Here is a 20,918-nt window from a genome sequence, read left to right as displayed (position 1 = left end):
GAACAGGTTAACACTGAAGTAAAAAAGGAAAGATGTGAGGGTGCAAGTGTTAAGGAGGGAGGGGTGGGCGGGTTGTGAGGGGAGGGAACAGGCAATGTTTTCTTCAACACATTTTCATTGGTCAGCGAGAACGGTATGGAAGCAAACATACCAATATGTTTTGATTTACAACCATACCACAAACTCAGTTTGACCGTAGATTGACCGCTGGACTTAGACATCACCACGCAGACAAAATGCTGATGCAAGCAGGTCCAACAAATCAATAGGGAAGTGTGTGTGTGCATGCGCCTGCGCGTGCACCTGCCTGGCTCTGTCCTAAATGGATTAGATTAGAATGTGGTTCTGTAGTTCTCCTAAAATATATTAGGTACTCACAGCTGTCTATGTGAGTACTATGCTGTGGATTCTGTTTAGAGCTGTCCCTGTCAGTGTTGCACACTGTGTCCTGACTGTGTGTGTGTGTGTTGGCTGTGAACAGTGTGTTGATTAAATCTCTGTGTGTGATCCTGCAGGTGCATGACTACCTCCGCAGCAAGCTTTGCTCCTTGTACGAGAACGACTGCATCTTCGACAAGTTTGAGTGTGCCTGGAACGGCTCAGACAGGTAGACGAAGTGTGTGTGTGTGTGTGTGAGTGAGTGAGTGAGTGAGTGAGTGAGTGAGTGAGAGAGTGAGAGAGAGATTGTGAGTGGCTCTTCTAATCCCTTGTTCGTTGCTCTGGGAATGAATGTCTGTGCTCATGGCGTTATTCAGCGCAAGGGCAGAATTGGACATTCTCAAGGACCTAGGCACATTGACTTCCTGTCTCCTCTCAACTCTTCTCTTTCTCCCTCCATCCCCCTCTCCCAGTGTGATCATGACTGGGGCCTACAACAATTTCTTCCGGATGTTTGACCGGAACACCAACCGTGACGTGACCCTGGAGGCGTCCAGGGAGAGCAGTAAGCCTCGGGCCGTGCTCAAGCCTCGGCGCGTCTGCCAGGGCGGGAAACGACGCAAGGATGACATCAGCGTGGACAGCCTGGACTTCACCAAGAAGATCCTGCACACGGCCTGGCACCCCACGGAGAACATCATCGCCATCGCTGCCACTAACAACCTGTACATCTTCCAGGACAAACTCAACCAGGAGATGCATGGCTGAGAGAGAGAGCAGGAGGCTGGAGACACACACACTGATGCACACATTCATTCAGACAGTAAGCCAAGCAAGAACATGTAACATATGCACACACACACTCTCTCTCTCTAGTTGACAGGGAGATGCTGTAAAGACACACACTCCACAGTTCTCAGTGGATGGACTGGTCCACCCTAGGACTAGACAGGGGGAGCTGGATAACCCAATAAGAATGATGCTGGGTTATGGTTTATGGAATTCTAAATCATGGATGTGTTGAATGTTGACCTCTGGATTGTGACTGATCTGATGGTGTTTGTTTTGCTATTGGTCATTTTTGCATTCTGAGGGGTTTGACCTCTTGACAGGAGGAGCTTTCACATGTCTGTCTTTTTCTGATCATCTGCCTCTTCTTCCCCTTCCTCCTCCCTCTGTTTCTGTACATGTCTGTGCTCAGTCCTCTCCTACAGTCTGGATTGATTCTTGACTTTGGTGTAAAAAACCCGTTGTGGTTCCTGGTGGTAACTAGTGGAAATGTTTGCGGAATGTTTGAAGTCTAATTATAGTTTTTTTGTTAAATCATGTTACATTTTTTAATTATCATTAATGATGATGGTAAAAGTGATGACAATGACAGTTAATGGTACACAAGACATTAGTCAGTAGGACATTGGGTTCCACAAGGCTGTCTGTCACACCTAGGTGACATTTAATCCTGATGTTTCAGTTGATTGTGAAGACTGCTGGGGAACTTGGCTGTGTCGTGCAACTTTGCAATGAAACACAAGGAATGAAGCAAAAATCAAGTCCAACAATCAAGCAAAAAATATGCTGCATGATGGATTTTTTTTATTTTTATCTAAATTTACTGGCTGCCTTTCTAACCATAAACAGGCTGTAAAAAGGCTTCTGGAGCTCTGCCTCTACACAGCACTAGTTACCATAGACAACAACAAAGAGCTCTCCTTTTGTTTGTGTTTACCGGACACAAAAAGCATGTTTACCAGTGTTCAGTTTTACGGTGTACATTTGAAATGAAGCCCAAATAATACATAGGTTTTAAATGAAGATACTGAACCAGAGGTATGGGGAATGTTATCAACGTTGTAATCTAAACTGTTAAAGGAATGTTTTATTAACGTTCCAATCTAAACTGTTAAAGGAATGTTTTATTAACGTTCCAATCTAAACTTTTAAAGGAATGTTTTATTAACATTGTAATCTAAACCTTTAAAGGAATGTTTTATTAATGTTGTAATCTACACCTTTAAAGGAATGTTTTATTAACGTTGTAATCTAAACCTTTAAAGGACTGTTTTATCAGGGTTGTAATCTAAACCTTTAAAGTTATGATTTATCAGGGTTGTTATCTAAACCTTTAGAGGAATGTTTAATCAACGTTGTAATCTAAACCTTTAAAGGGCCTGAATGGTATCTGCTGTATATTCAACTCTTTTTGACATTTCTAGGTTTGTTGTTTCGGATCAAGAACCAAGAGTGCAGAGCCAATCATCTCTGACGATGGTGTTCATGGCAACAAGAGAGGGATTATTAAACTCTTCCCTCCAGCCTTTCAACAAATTCAGATTTTTTTTGAGAACAGTTATTGTTAATTTATATATATATTTTTAACATCTGTCACTTGTGTTTGATTTCATGTCCTGCTGCCCTGGCATTGATTCACATATTTTGTGTTCATGTCTTTTCAACGGGAAAAAGATCTCATGAACAATTACGAATATGTTAATGTTTTTTTTTTTTTCTTGAATAAAGATTTCAACAATATTGCATCCTATGGGTTAGGGTTAGGCTGTGGTGTCTATTAAACTTCTGTAGCTGTTAAATCAATTCCAATATGATCACTATTCAATCAGTTAACATTGATGTATAGTGAGTGCTAATAATTTATTCTTTGCTGTTTGTGTACTTTATAGAAGTGTAGCTGCAACATGAGTCTTCATATGGATCAATACATTTGAACTACATCACTAAAACAGTCCCGGGGTGGATGAGTCTGTGTTGTAGTCTTGACCATCACCTAGTGGTAATACACTGTCATTACAACAATGACGCCGAATCAGAACTTTGCATGTGTGATTGCAATAACCCTTTAGGAGAGGTTTACATTTCCATGATTGGTTTATTGGTCACGGTAGAGTAGAGGGTTACAATAGTGACATCACATCCTGTGACAGTGACCTCATCATTAGAGGCCTGCTGCAGACTGGAACTGTGGGATCAGATCAGAACAGAACCCCACACAGCAGGGAGGGACAACAAGGCACACCAGCAAAAATCTATTTGGACACAAGTGCACTTTGATACAGGTCAACTATCGGAGGTTGAATATGTCATTCTCTGTAAAGAGAAACGCTGACAGGATTTCAGTAGCCTATACGCTGCTAGGTTAATGTGGCATCAGAACTATTTACCAATGTGATTTGAATAGACAGGGCAATTAATATTCACAACAAGAAGAGTCTCAACATGACAATGATTAAAGCTCAATATTTAAGGAGACAACTGGAACAGTTTACGTCCATTTGTTTCTCCATCATGATCTTATAATGAAAAACTATTTAAGAAAACAAAAAAATATTCAAGAACTGTACAATTCTTTACAAGTACCTAAAATGAAACTGAATTAAGGCCTCAAACTGTAAAAAAAGGCAGTTCATTTTGAAAATACAATTCATACGTAAAACACAAACACTATTAAGTATTTTAAATGTAGTTAAAAAGTCCTACTTTTACTTCATATGTAAACAGACTTGATAAGTCAAACAGACAAAAACATTTCCAGTAAGGCCTAGATTCAATCAGATCGTTAACCAGCGGATGTTTTGGCGGTGTCGGAGGTGGAACTGTGTTGGAGCTGTCAAATCAGTGAGCGGCTGCTCTTGATCATTGTCACGAAGCCACACCCGTCCCACTCACGCTAGAAGTTCAGAATGAGAAAGTGAAGGCTATATAGAAATAATTACGCTCAAATTGAAAAATCATTCAACTAAATAATGAGGATTTCTATCAGCCTAATTGAGGTGTGGATTACATCTCATATTCCAGTGTTCAAACTTGTAAAACAAAGCTGCATGGGATTTCTCTTAATGCGACTCCATGCAGCCAATGGCAATGTCTGCTAGGTATAATACCAGGAGCCGCTTGTGGATTTGACAGCTCTGACACAGTTATGTGGGTGTCGGCTAGTGCGAATATGATGATCTAGCCCTTAGTGTCATGGATGCAAACGGCAGGACTATGTGGTTGAATGGCAGAATTAGACATTTGGACTGCATGTCAAGAGCAAGTCAATAAGCTTATTGACCACAATGTTGATCGGCATTGTCCCACACACTTTCTCAAACGTTGACAGACCGAAAACACTGGCTATGAATGAGGAGGTTGAGGTGGTGTGTGTATTTGTGTGGAAGTGATTGTGTTTGTGGTGTATGAAAGTGTAAAGTTAGTGTAAATTGTCTCCATCCTTTGTAATTCAGTGGTTTCGTTATGTTCTGTGATATTATCCTCTCCCACTATGACTCAGCAGCTATGAAAACACTCACACACTACGAACACTATGATTCAACTATGATTCTAAGCTGGTTTTACTAGTCTACAGTAGGGGCTCATAGAGCAGACACCCCCCCACTAGAAGCAGTTGAACCGCGGTACTGGGACTCCAGCATAGTGGAAAACACCCTGCAGAACCACAGACTTCTATAGGGAGACATAATGCATGTCTTACTGACAAACCTTTATGTGATTGTGTGTACATTCCCAGTGTACAATCCACATAGTGTACACTCACACTCCTGATAGTGGTCGACATGATGCATTACTTACAATCCATACTGGAATCAGTTCTCTTAGTGTACACTTACACACTGCACATAGTGTACACTTATACACTCCACATAGTGTACAGTCCTCTGCATTTATCCACCACTAGCCTTGGTCCACTCCTCCTCTGCCCTGTGTGGTCTGTGTCTCAGTGTCCTGCTCCAGCCGTGCGGTGAGGAAGGGGTTGAAGAAGAAGTCAAAGGCAAACTGCAGTGCCCCCTGGGCCGTGCGCCTCCAGTCGTGTTCTATCTTATACTGCCTGCCGCTGGGCACGCGGGCGTCTGCACACGTCAGACAGTGGATGGCCTTCAGCTCAAACACAGGCCACTTGGAGCCCAAGCGTCCTTCTAGAACCGTACTGAACTCTACCAAGCTGCCAGCGCTCAGGTGCAGCAGCACTGGGCCAAACTCACTACTGGCCCTCAGGACGATGTCCTTGGTGGCGTCCTCGTCCTCTATGATGGTCCCGTTCTTACTCTTCCTCTCCAGGGGCATGCCCAAGGTCACCTCGAACTTGTGGCGGTCGAAGTGCTTCACGTGGCACTCGTGCTTGGCCAGCTTTTTCAGTTTGCATAAGGGGTCTTCTGGAAGAGGTGCGGGAAGGGCCTGGTGAGGGGCAGTGGGGTCGGTGGTGTTTTCACAGAGGGGATAGGCCTCACCATAGAGACATCTCATCCAGTTCCCTACGAACACAGGAAGTAGGCCGATGACGGACTGGGCTCCGTTGTCGATGTCGGTAATGCGGGCGTATTTGAAGCGTCCCGTCCAGGTGACCCGGTGGCCCTCCAGGTGAGAACACAGGATCTGAGTTTGAGCCATGTTGTATTCCTTCCAGGCCTTGGGCCCACACAGGTTACTGTACTCCGGCCACGTGAGGGTGGAGTTATACACCTGTTCAACAAACATTCACATTTGATTTAACTTTATATTGAGATTGTTAATGTATTGCATTTAACGCTTTTCATACACTTAATGTATTCTTTATGTTGTTACATTTGAACACTGTAAATAGCACTCTGCTGTAAATAGCACTCTGCTGTATATAGCACTCTGCTGTATATAGCACTCTGCTGTATATAGCACTCTGCTGTATATAGCACTCTGCTGTAAATAGCACTCTGCTGTAAATAGCACTCTGCTGTAAATAGCACTCTGCTGTAAATAGCACTCTGCTGTAAATATAACCTGTATTTTGTTTTAATTAGCGCTTTGGGCATAATGTAGCATAATGTAGCAAACTACTTCTTGTGATTACCTTCATGCCTTCTGAGCGGTAGACATACATCCAGCAGAACATCAACAAAGCACTTAGCCACACCAGGATGAGCTTTACCACGCTGCTCCGTGACAGGAACCGCACCACCGCCAGCGGGTTCAGGCTGACCCGCGTCCACAACCGCAACACCACCGGGACCGCGCACACAGTCAGAGTCACCAGCATCTTGGTGATCTCCAGAGCCATGAACCACTGGAGGACCTTGAAGAGCAACATGGCCGCCAAGCCCAAGGTGAGGACAGGCATTGCGAACAGAAAGAGGAGGTAGCCCGCACAGGTCCGAATCAGACCGATGGTGGAGGAGGAGTGGAGCAGGGCCAGGCAGAGCTCACACCAGACAAAGCAGACCATGTAGGGTACGAGGCAGAGGTAGGTGCCCCTGAAGCCCCTCCGCTGGGCCATGCGGAACAGCAGGTAGATCAGGTGCCCGTAGAGAAGACACGGCACGCCCACGTTCAGCGCCACCATCTCCCCTAGCGGCACCGTCACAAACGTTGTTCCTAACACCCGCAGGAACCAGACACTATCGGGTAATAGTTGTGTAAGGGCACAGACCCCCGATAAGACCTCTGTGAGCAGGGCGCGGCGGGCGAAGAGCTCAGCGGAGGCTTGGAGGCTGAGGAAGGAGGTGACGGTGAAGAACAGGGCCACGGTGGCCAGCTCGGAGCAGGGGATCCAGGTCTTGTCAGCCACGGGGAAGGAGAAGACCACGAAGACCACCGACAGCAGGAAGTAGAGGTAGGGCTCCAGGTGGGTCCAGCCGAAGTTACTCTCAGCTTGCTCTAGGTCCAGGCCGGGCTCGAAACGTAACAGCAGGTCTGTAAGGGCCCGGAAGTTCTCCCACGCCTTGGAGTTCTGGAAGCAAAACACCAACAGCTCTTTACACACTGAACACTCATTATACAATGGGTGGTTTGGATTTCCCATTGTTAGAGCCTCTCCTGCCCATGATATATGAGACAACATACACATGGCCACGTTCATATAAAGCGGCATCATTTACATCGTTACCTAGCAACCCACTACCACTACTATTTTTTTTTTAACTACCTGTAAGTCATCATGGAGTTCTGGAAGAACAATACCAACAGCTCTTTATAGAACAACACCAACAGCTCTCTACAGAACAAGAACAACACCAACAGCTCTCTACAGAACAAGAACAACAGCTCTCTACAGAACAACACCAACAGCTCTTTACAGAACAAGAACAACACCAACAGCTCTCTACAGAACAACACCAACAGCTCTTTACAGAACAAGAACAACACCAACAGCTCTCTACAGAACAAGAACAACACCAACAGCTCTTTACAGAACAACACCAACAGCTCTCTACAGAACAAGAACAACACCAACAAGCTCTTACAGAACAACACCAACAGCTCTTTACAGCAAACAAACACCAACAGCTCTCTACAGAACAAGAACAACACCAACAGCTCTCTACAGAACAAAGAACAACACCAACAAGCTCTTTACAGAACAACACCAACAGCTCTCTACAGAACAAGAACACCAACAGCTCTTTACAGAACAAGAACAACACCAACAGCAGCTTTTACAGAACAACAACCAACAGCTCTCTACAGAACAAGAACAACACCAACAGCTCTCTACAGAACAAGACACCAAACAACAGCTCTTTACAGAAACAACACCAAACAGCTCTCTACAGAACAGAGAACACCACCAACAGCTCTCTACAGAACAAGAACCAACACCAACAACTCTCTACAGAACAAGAACATACCAACAGCTCTCTACAGAACAAGAAAACACCAACAGCTCTCTACAGAACAAGAACAACACCAACAGCTTCTCTATAGAACAAGAACAACCCCAACAGCTCTTTACAGAAACAGAACAACACCAACAGCTCTCTACAGAACAAGAACAACCAAACAGCTCTTTACAGAACAAGAACACCAACCAACAGCTCTTTACAGAACAAGAACACCAACAGCTCTCTACAGAACAAGAACAACACCAACAGCTCTCTATAGAACAAGATCAACACCAACAGCTCTTTACAGAACAAGATCAACACCAACAGCTCTTTACAGAACAAGAACAACACCAACAGCTCTTTACAGAACAAGAACAACACCAACAGCTCTCTACAGACAAGAACACCAACAGCTCTTTACAGAACAAGAACAACACCAACAGCGCTTTACAGAACAACACCAACAAGCTCTCTACAGAACAACACCAACAGCTCTCTACAGAACAAGAACAACACCAACAGCTCTCTACAGAACAAGAACACCAACAGCTCTTTACAGAACAACACCCAACAGCTCTCTACAGAACAAAAACAATACCAACAGCTCTCTACAGAACAAGAACACCAACAGCTCTTTACAGAACAAGAACAACAACCAACAGCTCTCTATAGAAACAAGAACAACCCCAACAGCTCTTTACAGAACACGAACAACACCAACAGCTCTCTACAGAACAAGAACAACACCAACAGCTCTTTACAGAACAAGAACACCAACAGCTCTCTACAGAACAAGAACAACACCAACAGCTCTCTATAGAACAAGATCAACACCAACAGCTCTTTACAGAACAAGATCAACACCAACAGCTCTTTACAGAACAAGAACACCAACAGCTCTTTACAGAACAACACCAACAGCTCTTTACAGAACAACACCAACAACTCTCTACAGAACAAGAACACCAACAGCTCTTTACAGAACAAGAACACCAACAGCTCTCTACAGAACACGTACAACACAACAGCTCTCTACAGAACAAGAACAACACCAACAGCTCTTTACAGAACAAGAACAACACCAACAGCTCTTTACAGAACAAGAACACCAACAGCTCTTTACAGAACAAGAACACCAACAGCTCTTTACAGAACAAGATCAACACCAACAGCTCTTTACAGAACAAAAGAACACCAACAGCTCTTTACAGAACAAGAACACCAACAACTCTCTACAGAACAAGAACACCAACAGTCTTTACAGAAACAACACCAACAGCTCTTTACAGAACAAGAACAACACCAACAGCTCTTTACAGAAAAAGAACAACACCAACAGCTCTTTACAGAACAAGAACACCAACAGCTCTTTACAGAACAAAGAACAACACCAACAGCTCTTTACAGAACAACACCAACAACTCTCTACAGAACAAGAACACCAACAACTCTCTACAGAACAAGAAACACCAACAGCTCTTTACAGAACAACACCAACAGCTCTCTACAAACAAGAACAACACCAACAGCTCTCTACAGAACAAGAACAAACCAACAGCTCTTACAAGAACAAGAACAACACCAACAACTCTACAGAACAAGAACACCAACAGCTCTTTACAGAACAAGATCAACACCAACAGCTCTTTACAGAACAAGATCAACACCAACAGCTCTTACAGAACAAGAACAACACCAACAGTTCTTTACAGAACAACACCAACAACTCTCTACAGAACAAGAACACCAACAGCTCTTTACAGAACAAGAACAACACCAACAGCTCTTTACAGAACAAGAACAACACCACAAGCTCTTTACAGAACAAGAACAACACCAACAGCTCTTTACAGAACAAGAACAACACCAACAACTCTCTACAGAACAAGAACACCAACAGCTCTTTACAGAACAAGAACAACACAAACATCACAACGAACAACAACAGCTCTTTACAGAACAAGAACAACACAACAGCTCTCTACAGAACAAGAACACCAACAGCTCTTTAACAGAACAAGAACACCAACAGCTCTTTACAGAACAAGAACAACACAACAACTCCTACAGAACAGGAACACCAACAGCTCTTTACAGAACAAGAACAAACCAACAGCTCTCTACAGAACAAGAACACCAACAGCTCTTTACAGAACAAGAACAACACCAACAACTCTCTACAGAACAACACCAACAACTCTCTACAGAACAAGAACAACACCAACAGCTCTCTACAGAACAACACCAACAGCTCTTTACAGAACAACACCAACAGCTCTTTACAGAACAAGAACAACACCAACAGCTCTCTACAGAACAAGAACAACTCTTTACAGAACAAGAACAACAACAACTCTTTACAGAACAGAACAACACCAACAACTCTCTACAGAACAAGAACAGCTCTCTACAGAACAAGAACACCACACAACAGCTCTCTACAGAACAAGAACAACACCAACAGCTCTCTACAGAACAAGAACAACATCTCTTTACAGAACAAGAACAACAACAGCTCTCTACAGAACAAGAACAACACCAACAGCTCTCTACAGAACAAGAACAACAGCTCTTTACAGAACAAGAACAACACCAACAGCTCTCTACAGAACAAGAACAACTCTTTACAGAACAAGAACACCAACAGCTCTCTACAGAACAAGAACAACTCTCTACAGAACAAGAACAGCTCTCTACAGAACAAGAACAGCTCTCTACAGAACAAGAACACCACCAACAGCTCTCTACAGAACAAGAACAACACCAACAGCTCTCTACAGAACAAGAACAACTCTTTACAGAACAAGAACAACTCTTTACAGAACAAGAACACCAACAGCTCTTTACGCACTGAACCACAAATCCTATAGCTGTCATGGAATAACTTACCATAGCAGTTACATACTACTAACCATTTTCATTCTGTTTTTCAAGAAAACACCAAAGGTCAAGTACTCCATAAATGAGAGTACTTGCTAGTTTGTTACAGGATAACGACAGGTTATCCTCTTTCAGTTCCTCTGCTCTAAGGCCAGAGCCGTGTGAAGGGTATCCCACCTGGAAGATGCGCAGTGTGCAGATGACCATGGAGAACAAGGACAGGTAGAAGATGAGCAGGGGGATGAGAAAGATGAAGAAGTCGATGGTGAGGTTGCTGATGATGAAGAAGAAGATGAGAGCGTTGATGTGGTGCGTGGGGATGAGGGCACTGAGCCACTGCATGCCTGCCCGGGACGCCCAGTTAATCAGGTGCTCCTTGATCTCCAACAGGGCGTGTAGGGGGAACTTCAACACCTAGGGCAGAGGCAGGGGGAGAGAAAGGGAGGTGGAGAGGGAGTGACAGAGAGCGAGACAGAGAGACAGAGAGGGTAAATCCATGAGCAAGATAATTACGTCTGTGTGTGAAGATGTTATAAACACATGCATTCCCAGAGAGATAAAAAGGTTCAGACCTTCTTGTGAAGGGGCAAGGCGTCTGGGTTCTTCACAGCTTCATCATCGTCATCGTCACCGCCGTCCCCAGCCATGGTGGGAGAGGGGGGGATGCCCTGAGCGTACTTCTTAGTGGTCTCTACAAAGTCATCCAGACCCACGTCATAGCAACTAGCTGCAGAGACACACAGAGAGAGAGGTAGTCCTTACTCACTATTACATTACCTTTCCATTTGATCCTATAACACAAACACACACCAACCTTTGCTGGTGACGAGGCTCTCCAGAACTCTCCTCTGTTTCTGCATAGAGCTGGATATGGGGCCCTGGGAGGCAGCGTCATCTTGGGGTGGAGGAATTACAGAGAAACACAAAGTTTTTACTAATGTGCACCTTTTGGTAACACTGCAATAGCAGAGGTTCTCTTGTTGTCTTCTCGTTTGACTTGAAAGTTGGTTGTCTCCCCCTTGGTAGTTAGCTGGCTAACATAGCCAATAAGCTAGCTAGCCTTTTAGATTCCCACATCTCCATGTGAAATAATCAGATTTATAATTAAATAATATGCTCTGGTAAATATAATATTATTGTACTTGCCAGTGTAACCTACAACATTATCCCAGTTTGATATGCTTCTTGAATGTAGGTGACTCCAGGTGACTACTTTTTCTTTAGTAGTCACCTGGAATGCATTTCAATTAACAGGTGTGCCTTGTTAAAAGTTAATTAGTGGAATTTATTTCCTTCTTAATGCATTTGAGCCAATCAGTTGTTTTGTGACAAGGTAGGGTTGGTATACAGAAGATAGCCCTATTTGGTAAAAGACCAAGTCCATATTATGGCAAGAACAGCTCAAATAAGCAAAGAGAAACAGTCCATCATTACATGAAGGTCAGTCAATCCGGAACATCATTTTAGTATACTGTAAACGAACGGTATCCTTTTAGTTGAGCGTACTAGCTCGTCACCTGTCTACTGGAAGTTGATGCTGTTGCTATGCAACTTCTTGCTAGCTAGTTAGCGCAACAAATTACATTATACGACTTCGGATGTGTTCTTAAATTCAATTTGGAGTGCCAGAGTGTGCTCGTGAATTCAGAGCGCTGTCAGGTTGTCCGTTTGTAAATTCAGAGAGCACACTGGAGGCTTGGGCCGAGGAGTAGGGTTGATTTGAGCGTTCTGACCTAACAACGGCAGTCAAGCACCCAAGCTAACGTTGGCTAGCTTCTTACAGACACAAATGAGACCACTCTGACCATTTTACTCACCCTAGCAGAGATGGTTAGGCAGTTGTCATGTTATCTAGAGTGTTGGTGACTAACTGTGCTGCTGGCAACAATTTAATTACACTTTTTTTGCAGACGTTTACTGACATCGGCCACATTCAATGGGTGTTGAACGCTTGTAAATTCACTTTTCTGCGCTCTGGTACACTCAGACGAGTGCTCTGAAATCGGAGTAGATTGCCGGAGCGAATTTACGAAACCACCCGAATGTCCATTGAGAACGCACAATGACTATTCCATTCAGCTAAGAATGACGGGAATAATCATGTCAACAACTGTTGGGTAGTTAGTTAGATAGCCTATAGTTAATATCCTGGCAATTTTGATGTATAAGTAGCCAACTAACGTTAGGTTGCTAGCTAACATACCGGTACATACTGCTGTAATGATATGCTATTTAGTTCGTAAGGACAATGTAGCTAACAAATTGTCAGTCAACATAACGTGTAAGGTAACTTATTTGAAAAGTCAATACTTTATTTCATTGTTCAACATTTTCTTAACATTTGTCATAATTAGTTAAAGCAATGAATTTGTTTGCGCTCTCGTACTTCGGCTGCATATTTTCCGCCATTTTCTTCAAATCTGAAAATGGTGTGAAGCCACGCCCATTTCCTGAAAAATTGCGTCATGGGCCCTAAAGTACGAAATAGTGTCCTCTGTATACTTCATATTTTAGCGAGTTTAGTACGACATCCGGAAGCTTTTCGCATACTAACTATATCCATACTATGACCAATAACCATACTATATACCCAATTCACATCACAAATACTACAGTTAGTATGAGTATTCGAAGACATCTCAACATCAACTGTTCAGAGGAGACTGCGTGAATCAGGCCTTCATGGTCCAATTGCTGTAAAGAAACCACTACTAAAGGACACCAATGAGAAGAAGAGAATTGCTTGGGCCAAGAAACGAGCAATGGTGTAAATCTGTCCTTTGGACTGATGAATCCAAATTTTTTGTTCCAACCGCCGTGTCTTTGTGAGACACAGAGCAGGTGAACGGATGATCTCTGCATGTGTGGTTCCTACCGTGAAGCATGGAGGAGGAGGTGTGGCGGTGCTTTGCTGGTGACACTGTTAGTGATTTATTTAGAATTCAAGGCACACTTAACCAGCATGGCTACCACAGCATTCTCCAGCGATACGCCATCCCATCTGGTTTGGGCTTAGTGGGACTATCATTTGTTTTTCAACAGGACAATGACCCAAAACACACCTCCAGGCTGTGTAAGGGCTATTTGACCAAGAAGGAGAGTGATCATGCTGCATCAGATGACCTGGCCTCCGCAATCACCCGACCTCAACCCAATTAAGATAGTTTCGGGATGAGTTGGATGCACAGACGCCATGCACTGAAACAATCAGTTGGACCGCAGAGTGAAGGAAAAGCAGCCAACAAGTACTCAGCAAATGTGTGAACTCCTTCAAGATTGTTGGAAAAGCATTCCAGGTGAAGCTGGTTGAGAGAATGCCAAGATTGTACAAAGCTGTCATCAAGGCAAAGGGTGGCTACTTTGTAGAATCTAAAATCTAAAACAGTTTTTTGGTTACTACATGATTCCATATGGGTTATTTCATAGTTTTGATGTCTTCACTATTTATCTACAATGTAGAAAATAGTAAAAATAAAGAAAAACCTTTGAATGAGTAGGTGTGTCCAAACGTTTGACTGGTACTGTATGTCATGTCAGTACAGTACCTGGCTCAGTGTTGACGTGTTCCACGTTCTCCAGCATCTCAGACACTGCCACCCTTCTCTTCTTCTCTGGGTTGAGCTTCCAGTACATGACCAGAGCAGCCTTCCTCACTCCTCTCTCAAATCTTGTCTCCGTACACAGCTTCTTCACCTCCTCAAAGTTCTCTGACGTGATGCCTAATGGTAACCACAAACTCAACCTTAATGCCTCATAATAAACGCCATGCACTGAAACAATCAGTTCAACATTCCCAATGACAGTTGACTCTTGATAAGTTCTTATCGTTTAAGTGCATACTCCATTTAATTGCACACTGTACTTTTTCAGACGCAATTCAAAAATATTATCTTGATTTGCTCTAGTTCGCCATACTGTTCCAGGGTGAAGTTTCCCCTAGGTACAGATCTAGGATCAGCTTCCCCTCCCCCAAATTGTAACCTTAACCATTAGTAGGGGGAAATGCTGAACTGATCTAAGATCAGAGTTTAGGGGTAACTACACCCTACACCTAACCATGCTTCCTGTTAGTGGTTTAGGCCGCGCCCCCTCACCTTTCCTGGTTGCTAGGCAGCGCTGTAGCATCTTGACTGCGTCCTTGCGGCCCTGTTTGGTGGCCTGCACCAGCCAGCTCACTGCTGTACAGTTGTTCACCTCCTCATCTCTCTCCTCAGCCAGGGCCAAGTAGTACCGGCCCATCTACACACAGACAATATATATCACCTACAATATGTGCACATTCAAAGAAACTTGCCAGATGTGGGATGATGCAAACAATTCTAATCACACTAAATTAATCTGCAGTTCTGCCCACACTGACAATGGGTCCTTATGAAGACCCGTTGTAGTTCATATGTTAGGACTATTCATGTTTGCTCTGGTGGTCTCTCTGAGGTGGACTATGGGTAATACTCACCCTACTCTGAGATTTGGCATCTCCAGACTTGGCCCTCTCCTCCAGCTCCTCCACACTCAGCTCCTCCTCTGGCTCCTCTACACAGACACAACACCCATATATTCATCATGATGGTTATTGGCACAAGGTTATTACATGGTGACCGGCAGCATTGATACATACAGTAACAGATGTTGCATAGCATTTTAGGAAACAACAGATGCATACAGTATGACTCACACAAACAGTAGCAGTCTTGAGCAGTTGTGTTATTCATTAAGAGCAGGATGTTCCTTCCTGTAGACAGATGCTAACTGCGCACAACAACTGTCACTGAACAGAGCCCACTTCAGTAGCGCCCCCCCCCCCCCCCCCCCCCMMCAGACAGTCTCTCTAACCGTTACTGACACCTGTCCTTCTTCCCATCTCTAATACCGTTTGTGTATTTGTAAAGGAAACTTCCACCCTTTTCAACATCAAATTCATCATCTCCAGCAACATCATCATATGTTTTGGAGTCAAAGAGCAGAAGATACATGTTTCAGATGAAATCACTGATGACATCATCTGATGTGCATGATCGTGATTTTAAAGAACTATGAGCAGGCAAATGTTGGTCAAATGTGTTTTAGAGCCCTTGTTATACTATATAGGCTAAGTGAGGTCTTTCTGTACTGTATAAAGCTTCTAGAGGTGGTAAATCTGTGTTGTGTCACTAAGGAGCAGAGGGAACCGCCCGCATGTGCTGTGCTTCTACATGCATCCAGTTCCTTCCCTTACAAGCCATCGATTCCTGGCAGCATTGTGGACCTAGCCCAGCCCTGCGCCTCAGCCCTAAAATAACAGTTTATTTAACTCACTCAACATCTACTCCTCACCCCCTGGCACTGACACGACACCAACACGTTTATCACAAATACGTGGTATGGTTATTATTGTTGTCTGAGCTTTGGTGTGTTGTAATGTGTTGTGTTGTAATGTGTTGTGTTGTGTTGTGTTGTAATGTGTTGTGTGTTGTAATGTGCTGTGTTGTAATGTGCTGTGTTGTAATGCGCTGTGTTGTAATGTATTGTGTTGTAATGTAATGTGTTGTGCTGTGTTGTAATGTATTGTAATGTAATGTGTTGTGTTGTAATGTAATGTGTTGTAATGTAATGTGTTGTAATGTAATGTGTTGTGTTGTAATGTAATGTAATGTGTTGTGTTGTGTTGTAATGTGTTGTGTTGTGTTGTAATGTGTTGTAATGTATTGATGTGTTCTTTTGTAAAGTGTTGTGTTCTTTGTAATGTGTTGTGTTGCTGTCACGCCTGCTCCCGCTTTTCCCCCCCCTGGCGCCCAACGGCGCCAGGCTCCCCTGTATTATGCACTCCTGCCACCATCATTACGCACACACCTGCCTTTTCCCGTCACGCACATCAGCGTATTATTGGACTCACCTGGACTCAATCACCTGTTTATTACCTCCCCTACATTTGTCAGTTCCCCATCTCGGTTCCCCGCTGCTGCATTGATTGTGGAATGTCGTTGTTTTGCCCGTGTGCTGACGCTGGGGCTGTCTTGTTTCATGTCTGTTCTTCATTAAATGTTGACTCCCTGTACCTGTTTCTCATCTCAGTCGTTGGTCCTTACAGTTGCAGTGTAATGTATTGTGTTGTAATGTGTTGTGTTGTAATGTGTTGTGTTGTAATGTGTTGTGTTGTAATGTGTTGTGTTGTAATGTGTTGTGTGTGTCTCTTTGGCTGTACTCACCTGGCTGAGCTACTGAAGCCTGTCGTAGAGGGGTAGTAGGGGGGCTGACCGGGGTATCTCCAGCAGCACCAGCCCCCCTCCTCTCCTCAGCTGACCGGCTGGCAGTATTGAGCTGGGATCGTCCTGCCTGGGAGACAGGCCTGATGGGCTGTCGCAGGGGGGAGGCAGGAGGGGTGGAGAGGGAGGGCGAGGAAGGAGAGAGAGGGGGACCAGGAATAGAAGAGGAGGAAGATGAGACCGGAGAGGTCGGGATGGATGGGGTGGATATAGGCAGGTTCAAGGTGGGTCTAATGCCTTGGGTAGATTTAGGGGTAGCTGGGGGAGGGGAGGTGGGGCTAGGTTTCAGGGTGGTTGGGGTGCTGGGGGGTGACGGTTCCATGTCTGAAAGACAGAAGAGGATAAAATAGTTTAAACTCGGCCTGGTGTAAATAACATTGAACTTTTATAGATGGAGCTTTTCAGAATCATTCAAAAATCTTGTCAGTAATCAATCAAGGAAGGGACAACGATGCATGAGGGGCGTGCCAGCTGGAAGCGAGGGTCTGTTGACACAGCTGCAGCAGAGTGTGGCCAGGGGAGTGGAGAGAGAGAGTGGCCACATTGTCAATGTGAGGAGGACACCTGGTGCAGTGACACAACAGCTGCATGACACACTCTGCTCTTCTGCTCCAATCATTCAACTGTCACTGTCTAAGGGAGCCCATAGCTTCCCTTCAGGACAAAGTGCTAAGACATGTCTCTCAACCCCAAAACATGGCGCTGTGTCAGTTTCACTGCCTTTCTTGTCCCCCAAATTGCCATATGGTCCAAGTTCAGCTATCCCAGCCAAACTCTAACCAATAAATTGCCTAAACACCAATTCTACTTCAGACAGCATGAAGATGCTAGCACAATAAGAGGAGGGTGACAAGCTGGTTGGCATGCAAGAGCTTGAGTGACCATGACGTGCTTTGCTGCAATGCTGGGGATCTCCCCCAAGCCAATGACTCCACCAGTAGGAAAGTCAATCAATAACAAAGCTAATAAGCAAATGACAGGTGAATCAACGTTTTAGAATGCATTATTAAAAGTTGGTGACCAGTTTAAAATCTAGTGGAAAACACAATAATATATTATACAAATATGCATTTAGCAAATGCGTTTATCTATAGCGCCTTATGCAGACACTCGTTTTAAAATCTATTCTTCTGTCAACGACAAAGGAACCATAAATATGACCACGAGCTGGCAGTTCTGACTATGGTACAACCCGTGGTGGAAAAATTACCCGTCATACTTGAGTGAAATAAAAAATACCTTAATAGAAAATGACTCAAGTAAAAGTGAAAGTCACTTAAGTAAAAGTCTAAAAGTATTTGGTGTTAAATATACTTAAGTGTCAAAAGTAAGTCTAAATTATTTCACATTCCCTATATTAAGCAAACCAGATGGCACAATTGTTTTAAAGTACAGATACCCCCAAAAACTACTTAAGTAGTACTTACATTTTATTTATTTTTTACACCACTGAGTACAGCATGTCCAAAACAAAAATGTCAGCTTTATTCTCTCACCTTTGCAGTCAAAGACTCAATCAGTGTTTCGTCTAGTCGATAAGACTCTGTTAGAAATGTCCAGTTTAAGTTGTTCAGGGCCTTGTCATCTCACTTTTGACAACTCCGTTCCACAAGCGCATCTGTGATTAAACTCTACTTATATGGATGAGAGGGAACTCCTTCAGCTCTACAGACATTATAAACGCCCACTTTCTACTCCGCCTATGATTGGACGTTCTCATTGACTCCTTCGTTTTCTATTAATTTCATTGGCTACAGAAACAGGAAGTCGAACCATTTCCCGAGCATTCTCTTTCAGCCATCACCAGTAGATAATCGAAATGCCTCTGGTTCAGAGAATACGGTAATTGGCTGATGACATTTGTACATCTTTTCGTGGTTTGATGTGCCATAACCTACATGCATCGATAAGCACTAAACCTCATACGTTCAGTTACGCGTAAAATTGGGAATGCTTCAGTCACATCATGTCATAAGAATTTACATTGTAAATGAATGTCCAGAGCCTTTATCTTTTCATGTAAACGTTCCACTCAAATTTGCATAGCTCCTACCTCCTTGCTCGTTAGCTCTTCCTGGTTACATCATTTGTTGTGGCTGTCTCCTTGGTCGCAGGTCTAAGTGCATTTCTAATATCCCGCAATGAACCTTGAGCTGCCGCAGAGCCGGGCGACAGTCACAGAGGTCTCTCCTATCTCCCTTCACGGGTTCGCTCTCGTCCGGGTGCCCAGCTTGGGGGCGGGGTGTGAACCGGGGAGCCGCGACATTGCACCTGGCTCCGGAGTGATACAGGTGTTATGCCGAAAATCTCCCCCCTGCCAGAGTTCACCCCCCCCCCTCTAATTTCCTTAATTTTGTGACTAGAGTCAAATACTTTGTGGCACACATCAGAGTCAAACACTTTCTATAGAACAAACTTCACGTCAGGATAGGCAACCGAAATTAATTATTAATGTATGTGCGTTATTTAACATAGAGGGAGTAAAATGTTGGCAAGCAATAAACATTTCAGAACAACTATGGCTGAATTATTATCCTTACACTTTCAAAAATACTAGTCGATTAAGACATGGGAGAGATGACGAATTTTGGCAAAGAGATTTATTTATAGACTAATACAAATCAGTAGCGGATTTAGGTACGGGCAACCGTCCAGGGCAGGCGCGGGTGCTGAAAGGGGTGTTCGCCCAGGGCGCCACATTGAAACAAAGAGCCAAACCGAAAACTGCAGACAAAATTGGTTTCTGCTACTAAGATCAGTGAAATGTAGACTAAACTGACAACGGAGTGAAGAGCAGAAATCTAGACTAGCAAGCAAGTCGCAGCAATGAAGAACGCGAAGAGGCTACGTAGGTAGCGAGTGGGCAGAGCTACGTAGTAGCCGAGTGGGCAGAAGCTACGTAGGTAGCCGAGTGGGCAGCAGCTACGTAGGTAAGCCGAGTGGGCAGCAGCTACGTGGTAGCCGAGTGGGCAGAGCTACGTAGGTCGCCGAGTGGGCAGCAGCTACGTAGTTCGCCGAGTGGGACGCAGCTACGTAGGTCGCCGAGTGGGCAGCAGCTACGTAGGTAGCCGAGTGGGCAGCAGCTACGTAGGTAGCCGAGTGGGCAGCAGCTACGTAGGTCGCCGAGTGGGCAGCAGCTACGTAGGTCGCCGAGGTGGGCAGCAGCTACGTAGGTCGCCGAGTGGGCAGCAGCTACGTAGGTAGCAGAGTGGGCAGCAGCTACGTAGGTAGCAGAGTGGGCAGCAGCTACGTAGGTCGCCGAGTGGGCAGCAGCTACGTAGGTCGCCGAGTGGGCAGCAGCACGTAGGTCGCGAGTGGGCAGCAGCTACGTAGGTCGCCGAGTGGGCAGCAGCTACGTAGGTCGCCGAGTGGCAGCAGCTACGTAGGTCGCGAGTGGGCAGCAGCTACGTAGGTCGCCGAGTGGGCAGCAGCTACGTAGGTCGCCGAGTGGGCAGCAGCTACGTAGGTCGCCGAGTGGGCAGCAGCTACGTAGGTCGCCGAGTGGGCAGCAGCTACGTAGCGCCGAGTGGCAGCAGCTACGTAGGTCGCCGAGTGGGCAGCAGCTACGTAGGTAGCAGAGTGGGCAGCAGCTACGTTAAAAAATCCTGCACATGCGCAGAAATCTCCGTACCAGAAAATTCCAGAAAATGTGGAACCGCAGCCACTCCATTTTTAAAATGTATTTTACGTCGGAGGGCGAACTCCGACCTTGCAGGCGTCCAGAGAAACTGTGTGTGTTGTATGCATCACCCTGTTGTTGGAGCTCTAGGTGCTGTTAACTTTCTCTGAGGTTTCCTCTTCTTCCCTTCGGCCAGCCACCTTTCCATTT

The 20,918-nt window shown here is 44.6% G+C and overlaps 2 protein-coding genes across 3 annotated transcripts in view; one reads left to right on the top strand and one right to left on the bottom strand.

The window, feature by feature from the left end:
* Window positions 1–2,966, top strand: part of LOC112069053 (serine/threonine-protein phosphatase 2A 55 kDa regulatory subunit B gamma isoform) — a 31,753-nt gene extending 28,787 nt beyond the window's left edge. For both annotated transcript variants that reach the window (XM_024136317.2, XM_024136316.2), the window contains exons 8-9: window positions 516–607; window positions 852–2,966. In XM_024136317.2, coding sequence (XP_023992085.1) covers window positions 516–607; window positions 852–1,146 — 387 coding nt within the window. In that variant the 3' untranslated portion in view covers window positions 1,147–2,966. The remainder of the gene's footprint in view (window positions 1–515; window positions 608–851) is intronic.
* A 276-nt stretch (window positions 2,967–3,242) lies between these two features.
* Window positions 3,243–18,733, bottom strand: LOC112069052 (wolframin-like). Its single transcript, XM_024136314.2, has 10 exons — window positions 18,586–18,733; window positions 17,033–17,413; window positions 15,304–15,380; window positions 14,942–15,086; window positions 14,393–14,566; window positions 11,662–11,742; window positions 11,420–11,574; window positions 11,025–11,261; window positions 6,218–7,093; window positions 3,243–5,853 (listed from the first exon to the last, which is right to left on the bottom strand). The coding sequence occupies exons 2-10, from the start codon at window positions 17,409–17,411 to the stop codon at window positions 5,068–5,070; spliced, it is 2,910 nt and encodes a 969-aa protein (XP_023992082.1). The 5' UTR covers window positions 17,412–17,413; window positions 18,586–18,733; the 3' UTR covers window positions 3,243–5,067.
* Window positions 18,734–20,918: the final 2,185 nt, after the last annotated feature.

The sequence above is a fragment of the Salvelinus sp. IW2-2015 genome, unplaced genomic scaffold, assembly GCF_002910315.2.
Source record: "Salvelinus sp. IW2-2015 unplaced genomic scaffold, ASM291031v2 Un_scaffold875, whole genome shotgun sequence".
NCBI classification, from domain to species: domain Eukaryota; kingdom Metazoa; phylum Chordata; class Actinopteri; order Salmoniformes; family Salmonidae; genus Salvelinus; species Salvelinus sp. IW2-2015.
The sequence above is the reverse complement of the archived record's forward strand: the minus strand, read 5'-3'. Positions and strand labels throughout refer to the sequence as shown.